Here is a 17,017-nt window from a genome sequence, read left to right on the forward strand (position 1 = left end):
TTTTCATAAGTAAAAATGACTTTTTATTTATCTGTTCCAGGTAATCCAGAATTTAAGATTTATCATACTCAGTGAAGCTTTTGATGAAGCATTACATTTAACTTTTTATTTTAGGGTGTGGAATAATGTATTCATTGAACTAATGAAAACCACACTGATGTTTCATGCTGTCTAGCTCTATTATGTTATTTCATTAAAGTCTGCGATGCAGTTGAAGTTTGTACCATTGACTCTCTGATCTGATGTTTTAGGCAAGGTAAAGAATCCTGAATGGAGCAGAAATGAAATTCCACATAGTTGTGGTGAGGTTTGTAGAAGGAAACAGCCTGGCCAGGACTGCCCACATTCCTGTAACCTGTAAGTTGGAATGCTAGACCCCTGGGGATTCCTGGTGGACACACTTTGCTCATGGCTCTGAGTACACATATCTCTCATGTCACAGGACGAGGTGAAAGGCAATATGGTATCCTTTACTGAGCACTTACCCTCTGCCAGGTGCTCTGCAAAAGTTAGCTCATTGAATCCTTACAACAGCCCAGTGATGTATAGATAGCTATCTCCATTTTACAGATGAGGCTCAGAAAGGCCAAGCATCTTGCCTCAGGTCACAGAGCTAGGACATGATAGAGCTGGGATTTCCAAAGCCAGTGCTCCTCTCACTGTATTACACTGCTGGCTTCTCAGACGAAGAGTTTCCCAGCAACATCCGGGTCCAAGAGAGTGTATAGGGACAGACTTCTGTCTGGGGAAAGGCAATCGTCTAGGGCCCTGTTGAACAATATTTCTGGATTGTGACTCCCTTCCCTACAACAAGTAGCCAGCATTAGAATGTATCCAGTCAGCTTCTAAATCATAAGAGAAATGCAAAATAATAAACAGTTGGTCAGTTACAAATAAATCTCTACAGACTTTGACCTCAGACAAAGGTTTAATTCCTGAGTTTGAGTCACTTAACAGTTGTGTGACGTGGGATAAGTTACTTAACTTCTCTGAGCCTCAGTTTCTGCACCTGTTAGATAATAATGATATAAGCAGCAATACTTACAGAGTTTTATGAATATTAAATAAATTAACGCACCTAAGAGGCTTGGTACATAGCCTGGCATATGGTAAGCAGTCAAAAAATGCTAACTCTTGCTTTTATTACCCAAACCTAGAGTAAAATAGACATCAGAGTGTTATCTCAGTGCTTCTGCTGTGTGGAGCAGGGGTAAATGTTGGACGAGGCCTGTGATCAAGACGTGGGGGTGGTGCTGGGGGCTGGTCAGTGGGGAGAGCTGCTCAGACTGGCTGAGCAGCATGGCTTGCCATCTGCTGGCAGTCAGCCTCTCTGCGTTCTTTGACTGCTTCCATAGGTCCTGCCTCAGAACCCAGGGACTCCTCTATTTAAACTATTCCTTCCCTCTTAGTTGACATTTTAAGTTAATTCAGTAACAAGAAATTAACCCTCTGCTTCAGCTGTCTTTCTGAAGCCTTCGGCAGAAATGGGCCCCTGTCATGCCTACCAGAGAACATCAAATAGCATGCAGATCAGAAGGTCCACACCATGTCTGAAGGAGAGAAGCCCTAAAACATGCTCCTCCGTGGCTCTGGAAATCCTCCTCTTGACTTGGGAGCCGTCCTTTTACTCCTATCAGGACCCTGAGATTGCTGAACTCCATACCCGATAGCACCTTCCTTTCAAAAGAAAGCTTTGGCTTTCCCTCGGTTATACTTATCAGGGCTCCAAAGCCACAGTTGGCACCTCTGTCCTTCTATTTTGGCTTGTTCTCATAGATGATAGGATACTCTAGAGCAGTCGTTCTCAACCCTGGCCACACGTTAGAATCATTGAGGGAGCACTGTAAAACACCAGCACTCAGTCTCTACCTCACAGCAGGTGAGTCAGCATCTCTGGGGTGGGTCTGAGCATCTGTAGTTTTAAAAGCTTCTCAGGTAATTCTAATATGCAGCCAGTGTTGCAAACCACTGCTCTAAAGGTTGTGAAAACCAGGGATTAAGCCCAGGCCTTGGGGATATTTGAAATAACCTGGAATTATCCACGCCTGACCAGCAGTTTATCTAGCAGTCTAAAGTTATTTAAATGTGCAGCCATGAAAATAGTTTCAGCTGAAAGGGTTGAGGCATAGCATGTGAAATGTAACTACTGAATAATGATACTCACCTTTAAAGAAACGTTCTTAAACTTATGTCTCCTTTGGATTCTGTCTGTCAGAGTGGGGGACCTTAGAAGACTAGGCACTTGTTCCTGGATTGTTTTCAGTGTATAAAGCTCATGTAAGAATTATCACAGCTGATTTAGGAGTCACATAAAAAATCCAGCTGGACCACTTTATAGGCATATGTGGTTTTTATACCAAATTTTATTACCTATTTGATTTGTAGGTAATGATTAATCAGACTTGGCTCTGATTAGTGTTTCATTCCCAAAGGATTGTGATCTGCCATTGCTTAGAATGCCTCCCCACCAAAAAAAGTTGTCATAGAAGGTCCCAAAGTATTTTAAGTATTTCTGAACAGGTGTGTAATTTACCAGGGTGTCTGCCTTGAAGAGGGCAGTATTTATTTGAGTATGTAATTCCATTTTGTAGTTTTGTACTTTGATCTCTTTATATCATAGCCCCTGTAAAAAGCGTTCTGTTCAGAGGTCTGATTCTGACCTCTAGCACATCGCCAAGCCCAGCTCTTTCCACGTGTCCTTCCGCTTTGTTCTCTGCCTGTGTTACTTACCAGCGGGCCTGCCCTCACATCAGCATTGCTTTCACTGTTCCTGTTGTTAGCCCGTCGCCTGGTTATTACCTCGCTAGCTGATGAGAAAATGTCTATATTCTCATGGACCTAGAAGATTTGAGCTCTGTTACTTTGCTCAGGTTCTGATCTAAAGGACTCCCTTGACCATCCTGCCATTCAGGTGAATGGCAAGCTGTTTTCATCCCTGCGCACTGCACTGAGTGAACCAAGACCACATTTGGAAATGTCATCTTTGACTGTCAGACCCAAATAAAGCCAGTATTTTGACTTGGGCTTTACTTTTCTCATTAAATATTCTAAGATGATAATGCTGTCGATTCTTTCTATGTAAAAACATTGTTAGTATCTTTAAATAGTTTAATCAACTTTAGGTAAATACTAAAATATTTCATAGTAGGTTTCTTTATTGCCGTAGTCACAGTGGGACCCAGTTGAGGCAGCTTTGTTGAGGTTTAGACATGTGAGTATGAGTTATTCATCGAGGCCTTTCTTTTGCAGTCTCTGCCATCCCGGACCTTGCCCACCCTGCCCTGCCTTTATGACTAAAGCATGTGAATGTGGACGGACCAGGTAAGTTAGAATGGCACTCTAAAGAAAACTTCAGTTTCCGTATTGATGATTTGTGTGTGAATGTCTAAAATAAAATATTAGGAAGTAGGTGTAAATAGTACTTATTTACTACTACTATTAATAAATAAGTGGTAGCTGTAAATAGTACTTTTCTGTAAATAGTAGTTTTCCTGTGCTGCCTTGATCTTTTGCAGTCTTCTAAGTGATTAAGAAGTTATATGCATAGTGAGATTACCCATTTCAGTTGAAATGCCAAGGTGGTGGGGACTTTTTTCTTAACCTCTCTAGTGGGTGAAAGACCCAGGAATTGAACCCAGGCCTGTTAAGGTCCAGGAGGTATCCAGGGACCATGTACCTGTGCCCAGCACAGTATTTGGAGTCTAGGAGGTTTTCAGTGAACATTGTTGAATGAAGGAATAAGTGACCCCAGAGTTCACTCTCTTTCCATTACAACACAAGTTGTCCTGCACCATCAGTACAAGGATCACTGAAAGCTACAGGGTACCTCTGAGGCTCACTAAGAGCATAAAATGATTTCTGAACCACAAGATGAGATGGGATCATGCAGATTTTCAGTGATATGCATTTGTTTAATGTTTACTGAACTTACAAGGGTAGCAGTGCAGTCAAGGGCTTTGGGTCTGAAAGACCAGGTCAGATCTGGGCTCTGCCACTAACTAGTTGTTAACCTGGGCAGGTTGCTTGGTCTCACTGAGTCTCATTTTTCTTATCATAAAGTAGAAATAGTAGAGTCTTCCTCAGTGGATTGATGTTAGCTATGATGCTGAGCAGTAGAAACTGATCATCTATGAATATAATAGTGCCTTTTAAAACAAAATATGTAGTTGACCTGGGAGTAGGGGATGGAATAAAACTCTCCTTGGGGGAGAGTAACTTCGAGCTCTAAACCTTTACCCTGGAGGGAGACCTGAAGACAGTTGTCCAGAAGCACTGGCCTCATATCCTTCTCTAACTGATAAGTCAGCAAAATCAGGATTTTTATTAGATCAAAGCCAGCATGATTTCCCGATCCTGAATCAAAGTCACATGTAGTATGTTATTAAATATTGCAGCTGCATAAAGTGCCTGAGTGCCACGTCCTGGGAGAATGCCGTTGTACTTCAATTCTGAGAATATACGTTATAACTATACCTCCCCACCCTCCCCACCCCCGTAGGTAAGATACGGGTGAGCTCCAGGCTCTTCACCTCCTGCGTGCTGCCTCCTGAGAACTTGGAGAAGAAATCACACGCAGCACATACTTAGGAATGGCCTTCAGTTCCTCACTTGTCAGAAAATAGGGGAGAGAGAAGGGCAGCACGGGAGATAAGGAAAGCAAAAGAGGAAAAAGAAGAAAGAGTGGAGGAGGGGAGAGTAATCGAGGAAATAAGGATGAAGGAGGGAAACAGAAAAAGTGGGGGGAATGAGGCGAAGAGAAAGGTTTAGTAGGTTTTGGGGGAGGGTTTGGGCTTCAGTGTTAGTTTAGCTGTCACACAAGAATGGAGTGTCCAACATTAGACTAATGCTATCTTTGCATCTACCATCTTTACAGGCAAACAGTTCGCTGTGGTCAGGCCATCTCCATCCACTGTTCTAACCCATGTGAGAATGTTTTGAACTGTGGTCAGCACCACTGTGCTGAGCTGTGCCATGGGGGTCCGTGCCAGCCTTGCCGGATCGTACTGAACCAGGGTAAGTGGTGAGCACGCCAGCCAGCAATGGTTGTGTGCTTTCCTGGAACCTTATTTATGGTTGTCTTGATGACGTGGATTCATCTCAAACCTGCAGTCATGATGACTCTCTTAACTCTGGTACCTTGGATAGAAAGAACTGGAGAGATGTCAATACTTGGGTGGTTTTCATTATTTTAGTTACATAATACCAGTATAGGTCATTGTCCTATAGAATTTGGACAATAGAGTTTATTTATTTTTTATATTTATTGAGGTAATATTGGTTTATAACATTACATTAATTTCAGGTGTACATCATTATATTTTGACTTCTGTATAGACTACATCGTGTTCACCACCAAAAGTCTAGTTGCTCTCCATCACTGTGCAAATGCGTCCCTTACCCCTTTCGCCCCACCACCACCTTCCCCTCTGGTAGATCCATGTTCTCTGGATCGCTGTGTTTGTTTGTTTGTTTATCTTTCATGTATGAGCGAAATCATACAGTATTTGTCTTTCTCCCTCTGTCTTATTTCGCTTAGTATAATACCTTCAAGGTCCATCCATGTTGTCGCAAATGGCAAGATTTCATCGTTTCTTATGACTGAGTAGTATTCCATTGTGTATATATACCACGTCTTCTTTATCCATTCATCCATTGATGGGCATTTAGGTTGTTTCCAAGTCTTGGCTATTGTGAATAATGCTGCAGTGAACTTAGGGGTGCAGATATCTTTTCAAATTGGTGGATTCATGTTCTTTGGATGAATACCCAGAAGTGGAATAGCTAGATCGTATGGTAGTTCTATTTTTAATTTTTTGAGAAATCTCCATACTATTTTCCATAGTGGCTGCACCAATTTGCATTCCCATCAGCAGTGTATGAGGATTCCCTTTTCTCCACATCCCCTCAAACACTTGTTATTTCTTGTCTTCTTAATAATAGCCATTCTGACAGGTATGAGGTGATACCTCATTGTGGTAGGCAGTAGATTTTTTTTTTTTTTAGGGAAGATTAGCCCTGAGCTAATATTTGTTGCCAATCTTCCTCTTTTTTTCCTCTCTCCCCAAAGCCCCAGTACATAGTTGTATATCCTAGTTGTAGGTCCTTCTATTTCTTCTATGTGGGACGCTTCCTCAGCATGGCTTGATGAGTGGTGAGTAGGTCCGCACCCAGGATCCGAACTGGCGAACCCCAGGCCGCCGAAGCAGAATGCACAAACTTAACTGCTATGCCACCGGGTCAGCCCCAGTGGACAGTAGATTTTACAATGATATTTAAAAGTAACTGCTTGGGAAGGACACAGAAAGGCCCAAATAATATTGAAAAAGAATGAAGTTGAAAGACTTAAACTACCTGATTTCAAGACTTATAAAGTTACAGTAATCATAACAGTGTGGTTATTGGTGTAAAGAGAGACTAGATAAATGGAAGAGAATAGAGTTCAGAAATAGACCCAAATAAGTACAGTCAGTTGATTTTCAATGAAGATGTTAAGTTAATTCAATGAGAAAAGGAGAGGCTTTTTACAAATGTTGCTATAAAAACTTGATGTATGTATGAGAGAAAAATGAACCTCAACCCCTATCTCACTTCTTATATAAAAATTAATTCTACCTGGATCATGGACTTAAATGTAAAGCCTAGAAACGTAAAACTTCCAAAAGAAATTATAAGAGAATATTTTCATGACTTTGAGGTGAAGCAAAGATTTCTTGGACAGAGCAACAAAAATACTAACCATAAAAGAAACAAATTGATAAATTGAACTTTATCAAATTTAAAAATTTCTATTCATCAAAAGATACCATTAAGAAAATGAATAGAGGGCCGGCCCCGTGGCTTAGCGGTTAAGTGCGCGCACTCCGCTGCTGGCGGCCCAGGTTCGGATCCCGGGGGCGCACCAACGCACCGCTTCTTCGGCCATGCTGAGGCCACGTCCCACATACAGCAACTAGAAGGATGTGCAGCTATGACATACAACTGTCTACTGGGGCTTTAGGGGGAAAAATAAATAAATAAAATCTTTTAAAAAAAAAGAAATAGCCCTAGGAAATGTTTTGTGGTGTAAGGATTTTATGTAAGGAACTGTGCTGTATATTATTCAATATTCTCTTTATGGGTCCTCTTGGGAGAAATTCCTGTCTGATCTTAGTTCCAAGAATAGTTGTTTTTCCTCAAAGACTATTGATCTCTTTTTATCTTAGAAATCCTGTATAACTGACCCAATGTTTGTCTTTATTTTTTAGCTGTGATTCATTCTATATCCCTACCATTGTTTTTCTTTTCTTTTCACATCTTTTAATTTATGTTCTCTTGCTGCCTCAGATCCGTTTTGAGATAAGCAGAAGTATATACTGGTAGTTTGGTCTTATCAGTATGGATTGTGGTGTGGGAGAGTCCCTTTGATCTGGACCATTTTTAGCTCTTGATTCATACTGGGCTTTTACTCAGCTAAATCATCCAAATCCTTTTTGTACAAGTTTGTATGGATCCCAGTCTCTTCCTTTCTGTTTTTGTGTAGTTGATTTTTCGAACCCAGTTGAAGACTTTTCGTTTATCCACATTAAACAGCTAGCAAACTGTTGTGGCCATGAGTATAGTTTATTTATCTTCTTGAACTGTGATTCTCCTAGGATCTCTTTTAGCCTCTTCTAGAGATTTAATAAGCATTCCTTCTGGGTCTTCATTCATGTGTTGATAAAAATGCTGAACAGGTTAAGGCTGGCAGCAGAGACCCTCCTCCAGACTGTCTTTGGTTCCTTAATACTCTTCAGCCAGCTGTAACTCCACCCAATTCTTCTGTCTCCAGCTTGTATTTCTGTCTCTTGTGCCTAAGCAGAGCAGAGCTTTTTAATGTACTCAGATTATTTCCCAATTGATCAAGGGCTCCATTTTGTTTTTACTGTCACGATTTTCTGACCCTTGATTCTTTTTTTTTTTTTTTTTTTGGTAAGGAAGATCAGCCCTGAGCTAACATCCGTGCCAATTCCCCCCTTTATGCTGAGGAAGACCGGCTTGAGCTAACATGTATTACCAATCCTCCTCCTTTTTTTTCCTCAAAGCCCCAGCAGATAGTTGTGTGTCATAGTTGCACATCCTTCTAGTTGCTGTATGTGGGACACAGCCTCAGCATGGCCGGAGAAGCGGTGCGTCGGTGCATGCCTGGGATCCGAACCCGGGCCACCAGTAGCGGAGCGCACGCACCCAACCGCCAAGCCACGGGGCTGGCCCCTGACCCTTGATTCTTTTATTCACAGCTATCTGCTCATACCTCTGAAAAAAGCCTCTGTTCTATTCAAGCAGAAACTTAGCAAAGTAAAGCCTGCTTGCTGAAGTTCCCAGTTGCAGAGTTTGTTTACCAGTTCATTGATTCCACAAATATTGATTGCGTTTCCTGCATTTATATTAATTCATCTAATAAGTATTGAATAAATGAATGAGTTTTACAACAGGGAATGAAATTGTACATGTACTTACTGGAAGATGAAATGTATATTTTAAAAATCAAAAGTCTTGGTTATGTCGTCATTGATTTGAAGCTTCCCCCCCTTCCCATGTCTCAGTGAAAATTTTTGGTCTTCAATACAATATTTTATGAGCATTATTTCTAATGTTTTATTAGAATCATTCTATTTTATTTCTTACTAAATATGTGATTTTAAGATTTGACACGTTTTTACAATGTTGCATTTATTCTGATGTTGATTTTCTGTGTAAGTAGATATCTAAATTGTACTGAGAAAAAAGGAAAGCATCATTAGATCTGCAGAATTTCAGTGTAGTTTCTAGTCTTCATTTATTATGTAGGGCCAGGTATATTTGCATAGATTGATTTTAATGAGATAAATTTTCATTATAAACTGATAAAGTGGCACTTAGAAAAATTATGTAACTTGATGAAAATTAATCCTTTTCAGACTTTGTTATATATTAATATGTCAGAAACATAACTCCTTAAGCAGAACACACTTATTGCTGACCTCAAGAAATAAAGGAACCCATTATTTCTTGAACCACAGGAAAATCTATAGATGTTAGATTGGGTTCTCTAGTAAATAGAAGTCTCAAGTTATTTGAAACTCTTTACTCAGTGTGAATACTCAAACATGATTACTTCAAATTCAGCAGTAGTAGAATACAAATTAATAAGGATTTTATATTGTGTCAATTTTTGGATTTCATTTTAGCAGCATAGACTTTTTCCAAGCATTTTATGTGAACCCCAGTATTTAAAGTATTAAATCTGTGCTGCTTGGGTTGGAGTGAGGATGGGGAATCCAGTCATTAACTCCTCCACAACTACCACCAGCATATCCTCTATCCCCGTCTCCAGAGGACCCCAGGGGGCCTCACGATCCATGGTTTTCAACCATGGCCTTATGGACCAGCGAGTAGTCTCTTAATTTAGAGGGTTGCTTCACCTTACTGCTGATTTTAGGATGACTGCAGAGCCACCATGAGAAACTGACAGAGCCTAACAAGGCCTTTTTAATTTCTTCCTATGGTAAAGCTCTTAGGTGGACCTTAGAGCTGCTGCATAAGCCACGTTTATTTCTGCCTCAGGACTGATCAACACTAATGAATACCATTTTGTGTTTTCTTATAGATTGTTTGGAATATTTTAAGAACTCATACAGATGACTAATCTTTTGTTTTTGAAATTGTGTCCTCAAGTGTGCTACTGTGGCAGCACCTCCCGAGATGTGTTATGTGGAACAGACATAGGAAAGTCTGATGGATTTGGGGACTTTGGCTGTTTAAAGATATGTGGCAAGTAAGGTTTTACGGTTTTCTCAGTTAGAATAAAGCTGTGTTTTGTGCAACAATTATGTAATAGTCTGCTTTTGTTAACAGGGACTTGAAATGTGGGAACCATACGTGCTCTCAAGTGTGCCACCCTCAGCCCTGCCAGCTCTGCCCACGGCTCCCCCAGCTGGTGCGCTGTTGCCCCTGTGGGCAAACTCCTCTCAGCCAGTTGCTAGAACCTGGAAGTAGTGGTCGGAAAACGTGCATGGATCCTGTCCCTTCGTGTGGAAAAGTGTGCGGCAAGCCTCTGCCTTGTGGTTCCTTAGGTAACTAGTAGGTGTAACGTTGCCTTTAAAAAGATGAATGCAAATGTTTGGCAGCAGTGACTACTAAAGCAAAATAATATTAAATTCCAGTTACAATATCAGGGGGTTTTCTAAATATTATGATCAACTTTGTGTGGGCACTTTTTCTTTCCTCCTCAAAATATACTTGTGAAACCTCACATTTGTCCAGATGACCTCTTTCTGATTTGGGTATTTTAGTGCTCACGCAGGACAGTTGCAGTGAGATGCTATTCCGTGAGGGTTGTGATTTCTCTTAGTAGCCTACACTCGTATGAGCGCCAGATTTCCTTTACTAGTCCGAGGTTCAGCAGGTGTTTAAAAGCATTTTCATATAACAGGAGCATCTTAAAATAACTGTGGGTGAGATGTTTAAGAACTAAAATTCTAAATACAATAAAACTTCAGCCATTTGGACCACTCAAGAAACGCCCTTCTCTGTAGCTAAGTTTCCCATCCAGCTGAGGATAACACCTCCTGAGCATCAATTTGGATGGACATTTTTCTAAAATTTACATTCCCTTCTTTAAACAAAGGTTACTGAAGATAATTTCTTTCTCCTTATTGACCCAGAGTCTTCATTTTCCTGATCCTCAGTTATTGTGTTACGCTGAATAGTGATGCCCTCAGAGTCTGCTGAGGTTTCTCAGGTGAATTCCCCATAGCAATGTACGGTTTGAGTGGTGTTATTTACTTATTAAATCTTTTTGTTGTTTATTTTCTTGTCAATGCTTTCAATATACCTAAATGCCTATCTTTAGTGACTCTCCCTTTCTTCTGACTTTTGTGGCCTCTGATTCCTTGGATATAGAAACCAGAAGAGTTTCTTTGGAATTAGCTATAAAGTAATGGTCTGAGTTTCTAACTGAAGCGTTCTGGGGCAGTCCTTGGGAAATGTATGTGTACAGTTTTGCAGTGACGTGGCAACTTCTCTCCTGAGTGAGTGTTCAGAGGCTGCATGTTTAGAAAAATGAAAGTGAGCAACTGAGTCTGTATAAGAGAGGTTCCCCTATAACTAATGTGGTAAAGCTAGAATCTTTAGGTTTGGTTTCCATTTTTCTCAAAAGATTTCATGTTTCTTCCAAGTACCAGCAGGAACCAATAGGAGTACCCTACCTAATTCCTTTTTTTTTCAATCTGACTTTATATACAGAGGAGAAGTGCTCTCTTCTCATATTTTAATACATATTCCAGCTGCATAGGAAAATCAGTTGTCCGTTGGTTCTCTGTGTCTCCTGTGAAGTTGTATCTTCAGATAAACCCTGTGAAATAGAGATCAAGTGGCTTCTAAACCAAGAAGAATGGTAAAGATCTTCCCTTTTCAGAAAGCACATGGGTCAGTTTTGTAAGAATTTCATATCTAATGACCAGAAATCCTACCCTGAGGCCAGGATGCCTTGTTGGCAATGAGAGACAGAGGAAATGTGAAATGGGTAATGCAAGGAGACTTGAGCAAGAGAAGGAGAGTGATTGTTAGTATGAACAGACCTGGGGTGGGACAAGACCAGGTCAAGGAATTCGGGGGTGACTAGGCTGAATTGGATTGAGAAGCTCAAAGACAAGCCCGTGACTCTCAGGTTTATTTAGGCCTGGCTTGTCTGCAGAAAGCTTGTTTCGGCCTTTTGGTATCTTACCCAGTAGGAAATTTCCATCCTAGACATGTAGTGTCAGAGACTGGGTGGATATCTGCTTTCAGGATGGTAGCATGATGAGCTATGTGGACCCACTCTCCAGTACAACAAGCAAAGCTGGGGAAAACTGTGCAAAAGTAACCGTTTAAAGTCTCTGGAAATTGTCCTATGGGCATACATCAAATGGAGAAATATTTATTTTAAAAAATCTACTGAAACTAAGTAAGAACAGCAAGAGTCTGTGTCATTTGAGTTATGACCCACTCCTTCCCCGAAGCTCAGCTTAACAAAAGCTCCACTCAGGATGGGAGTGCCCAAGGAGACAGGGCTGCTTCTACCCTCAGTTGCCAGTCAGGGGTTACTGTGTCTCACTGGGAGGAGCAGACAACCAGCATTTCTCATCCCCTCCAACTCCAGGCTGAAGGGGCTGAATTTCTGAGAAGTGCAGCTGAGAGGTCAGAGGTTTCCTTCCTCCACACAGCCCCACCCATAGGACAGAGGCTCTACCCCAGTCACAGCAGGTGAGAATACTGGGGCCCCCAGCTGACTTATAGGGCAGAGGATCCACCAGAGGCTACTGTCCCACCTAGCACCCGGAGTAGTGGCTGAGACTTTATCCAGAGGGAGAGGCAGTCTATAAGAAAAGAGAGCACCAAAGTACTCCCCAAAGGAACTGACTTTAATTTAAAAAAGTGTGGGGAAGTTCAGGCCTCAGGGCCTATTAGAAAACAACAGTTTTTCTTAATTAAGAGCAACAAGATAAACTATAGGCCAGCTAGTCACCCAAGAGAACCAGGGAAAGAGATAGCTAAGAGGAGCCCTCCTGGGTCAGAACAAACCTCACAGACTTGCCTCAAAGACTACCCCTGCCCAGATTTCACTGGATCAATCTGCTGAGCAATTTACACTCTGAGGAATTGTCAAAAACAGTGGAGAAATCAGCCAGTAATTAGTGGAGTCTCAGGGCTGAGTGTAGTACCAAATGAGGCAGACAGCTTAAGAGAAAGGTCAGGGAAAGAGACGAAGAGAGCCCTGCTAAAAACATTGTCATCCCAGAGTGACTGTGCACACCCCCAAGGCTGTGCCTTCCAAACAATGACACCAACAGCTTCATATCATAGTGGAAATAGACTTCACCAAAATAGCCTAGACAAGTTACAAAACAAATAAACAAGCAAACAACAACAGCAACAACAAGCAGTGGGGAAAGGAGTAGTATCTAGAGTTGCTACAATTTATTACCAAAAATTGCCGGTTTCCAACAAAAATTATGAAGTGTGCAAAGAAGCAGGGGAAAAGAAAAAACACAGTCAATAGGAACTGTCTCTTTCCTGTTTCTGTTTTCTGTGAGAGTGACTAATGTCAGATTTAACAAAGACTTCAAGGTAGCTATTATGCTGTTCAAGGAACTAAAAGAAACTATGCTTAAATACAGGAAAGTATAAAGACAGTGTCTCATCAAACAGAGAATATCAATAAAGAGATAGAAATTGTAAAGAAGGACCAAATGGAAAATCTGGAGTTGAAAAGTCCAATAATTGAAATGAGAAATGCATTAAAGGGCCTCACAGATTTGAGCTGGCAGAAGAAAGGATTAGTGAATGTGCAGATAGATAGGTAGAGATTATATAATCCAAAGAACAGAGAGAAAATAGAATGAAGGAAAATGAACAGTGCCTCAGAGAAATGTGGGACACCTTTAAGCACACAATATATATGTAATCAGAATACCAGAGAGGAGAACAGAGCAGAAAAATATTTGAAGAGAGAATGGCTGAGGACTTTTCAAATTTATTGAAAAACATTAATCTACACATCCAAGAAGCTCAACAAACTCCAATAGAATAAATTAAAGAGATCCACACCTAGACACCTACTAAAAGTGCTGAAAGCCAAAGACAAGGAGAAAGTCTTGAGAGCAGCCAGAGAAGAATGACACATCATATACAAGGGAACCACCATAAGATTAACAGCAGACTTCTCATCAGAATCAGTGGAGAACACTACATCACAACCACAAGGCAGTGAAATGACCTATTCAAAGTGCTGAAAGAAAAAAATTGCCAACCAAGAATTTATATCCAGCAAAACTATCTTTCAAAAATGAAGATATAAAAAGAGAATTCATTGCTAGCAGGTCTATTTTATAATAAATACTAAAGGAAGTTCTTCAGGCTGAAAGCAAGTAAACCCAGATGTAAATTCAAATCCACGTGAAAAATTAAAGAGTAAAGGTAATTACATAATTATAAAAGACAGTATACATGCATATTTCTTCTTTTCTCAACTGATTTGAAAAGCAGTTCTATAAAATAATACATATATGATTGTATCATTAGGCCTATAACATATAAAAATATATCTGACAACAGGAGCACAAAGGAGGTGGGTGAGATCAAAGTTGTATTGGAGTAAGGAAATGATACCAGATGGTAACTCAGGTCCACAGGAACAAATAAAAACCAGAAATGGTAAATAAGAATAGTATTTCATTGTTTGAACTTCTTTTTTAGTATGAGTATTTACAGCTGTAAATTTCTATCTGAGCATTGCCTTCATAAGTTTTGGTATGCTGTATGAAATACTGTTTGTATAGGAAAGGCAGGATAAATACTTGCTTCTTTAATAGACATAACATTATATAAAGCAATAATTATAACAATGTATTGTTGGGTTTGTAACATATATACAGTCATGCATTGCTTAACAACAGGGATAATGTTCTAAGAAATGCACCGTTAAGTGATTTCATCCTTGTGGGAACATCATAGAGTGTACTTACACAAACCTAAATGGTATAGCCTACTACACAACTAGGCCATATGGTGCTTATCCTATGGGACCACTGTCACATATGCAGTCCATGGCGGACTGAAGTGTCATTATGTGGCGGACGACTCTAGATGTAACGTGTATAACAGTAATAGCACAGAGGAGGAGAGGGAGTAGAGCTACATAGGAGTCAGGCTTCTATATCTCACTGGAATTAGGTTTGTATAAAGCTGAAGTAGATTCTGATAAGATGCGTATGGTAAGCCCTAGAGTAACCATTAAGAAAATAACTCAAGGGGCCGGCCCCGTGGCTTAGCGGTTAAGTGCACACTCTCCACTACTGGCAACCCAGGTTCGGATCCCCGGTGCTCACCGATGCACCGCTTCTCCGGCCATGCTGAGGCGGCGTCCCACATACAGCAGCTAGAAGGATGTGCAGCTATGACGTACAGCTATCTACTGGGGCTTTGGGGAGAAAAAGGGAAAAAAAGGAGGATTGGCAATAGATGTTAGCTCAGGGCCGGTCTTCCTCAGCAAAAAGAGGAGGATTGGCATGGATGTTAGCTCAGGGCTGATCTTCCTCACAAAAAAAAAAGAAGAAAAAGAAAATAACTCAAAAAATATAGGGAAGAATATGTTAAAGGAAAATGTTACACTAGAAAATATTCACTTAATGCAAAAGAAAGCAGTAAAGGAGGATTAGATTAACAAAAAAAGACAAGAGATATGTAGAAAACTGAAAGTAAAATGGTAGACGTAAATCCAGCTGTATCAAAGATAACAATGTGAATGGGTTAAATGATTAAACAAAAAGCTGAGGTAGTCAAGGTGAATTTAAAAAAAAAAAAGATCCAACTGTATGCTATGTTCAGGAAACAGACTTTAGAGTCAAAGATACAATTAGGCTGAAAGTAAAAGGAGGGAAAAAATGCATCATGTAAACAGCAGCCGTAGAAAGAGACTGTGGATGATCCCTGAGGACTTCTCCTAAACTTAGTTTAGGAGAATAAATGGCAGGTCGCCTATCACCAGACGTTCACAGAGCTTGGGTCAGTGAGATTATGGATCATGGTTTCTGATTATTTATGATCCCCAGATGATTTTTAGAGTCAAGAGTTCTTCAGTAAGTCACCCATGGCTACAATTTTAAGGAGATCCAAGTCTAACCTGGAAAGTTGGGGCCTAAATAAAGAGTCAGAAGATCTGTTCTTTGGCTTAAGCAAAGCGTCGTGCACTCCAAAGCATATTGCAGTGACTAATGCCGGGCCCTGTCCCTACCAGAAAAGGCCCAGCCTGCTGAATGAAGGGAGGATAGGGGAAGAGGCGTTGATGACATCCTTCTTCCCTTAACTCTGATTCTGGGGTTGCAGGGAACAGAGGTGGAAGACCAGTGTGGCTAGTGAATTTGGGAGTCTGAAAATGGGTAGTTGCAATATTGATTCCTGGCTCTTCATTTTTATTAAAGATTTCATTCATACCTGTGAAAAGCTCTGCCATGAAGGAGACTGTGGACCATGCTCTCGCACATCAGTCATTTCCTGCAGGTGCTCTTTCAGGACAAAGGTAAATTTTAAGCAATGCTAGAGTTGTTTCCGCCAATACCTTTTAAATTGGTGATTATGGGGGCCGGCCCCGTGGCTTGGTGGTTAAGTGAGCGCGCTCCACTGCTGGCGACCCGGGTTCGGATCCCGGGCTCACACCGACCTGCTGCTTCTCCGGCCATGCTGAGACCGCGTCCCACATACAGCAACTAGAAGGATGTGCAGCTATGACATACAACTATCTACTGGGGCTTTGGGGGAAAAAATAAATAAATAAAATCTTTAAAAAAATAAAAAAAATAAAAAAAATAAATTGGTGATTATGGGAGGGGAGGAGTCAAAATATTTAGTTATATTCCTCTCATACTATGTATGATTCATTCAATCCAGCCAATGTATACTGACACCTACTATGGCCCAGTTGTGGGATACTATGGCCCAGTTGTGGGATAAGTATGGGGGGGTCTGGCACTCAAGGCTCAGAGGCCAATAATGGGAATGAGGCAGGTATACAAATAGCTCTACCAAATACAAGTGTGATAATACTAGATGCCAGAAGAGAAGAACGGTAGCACTGTTGCAAGGAGTTAGCTAACTAAGAAGTTAGAGGGAACACAGTTCACAAGTCACACTCACTTCTGACACCTACAGCAAGAATTTAGATAGGTGCTGAATTAGAACAGTCCACGTGACACCCTCACCTCTGATACCAGCTGCAAGTCCAGTGGTCCCCAAGACCACGCTAAAGGTTTGGTAATTTGCTAGGAGGACTCACAGAACTCATTGAAAGCTGTTAGGCTCTTGGTTACAGTTAATTACAGGGAAAGGATACAGATTAAAATCAGCCAAAGGAGGAAGCACATAGGGCAGAATTCAACAGAGTACCAGTTGTCCTCTCCCCGTGGAGTTGGAAAAGCGTTACTTTCTCAGCACCCATGTGTGACAATACGTGTGGAGTATTGCCAACCAGGGAAACTCAGCTGAG

At 40.9% G+C, this 17,017-nt stretch overlaps 1 protein-coding gene across 4 annotated transcripts in view; it reads left to right on the plus strand.

Annotated features, from left to right (window-relative positions):
* NFX1 (nuclear transcription factor, X-box binding 1) overlaps positions 1–17,017 on the plus strand; it is a 63,325-nt gene that overhangs the window by 17,517 nt on the left and 28,791 nt on the right. For all 4 annotated transcript variants that reach the window (XM_087444728.1, XM_087444729.1, XM_087444730.1 and 1 more), the window contains exons 5-10: positions 252–357; positions 3,250–3,321; positions 4,874–5,013; positions 9,673–9,772; positions 9,853–10,070; positions 15,957–16,054. In XM_087444728.1, coding sequence (XP_087300854.1) covers positions 252–357; positions 3,250–3,321; positions 4,874–5,013; positions 9,673–9,772; positions 9,853–10,070; positions 15,957–16,054 — 734 coding nt within the window. The remainder of the gene's footprint in view (positions 1–251; positions 358–3,249; positions 3,322–4,873; positions 5,014–9,672; positions 9,773–9,852; positions 10,071–15,956; positions 16,055–17,017) is intronic.

Source organism: Ceratotherium simum, chromosome 20, assembly GCF_057802395.1.
Source record: "Ceratotherium simum simum isolate JZ-2026a chromosome 20, ASM5780239v1, whole genome shotgun sequence".
In the NCBI taxonomy this organism is placed as follows: Eukaryota; Metazoa; Chordata; class Mammalia; order Perissodactyla; family Rhinocerotidae; genus Ceratotherium; species Ceratotherium simum.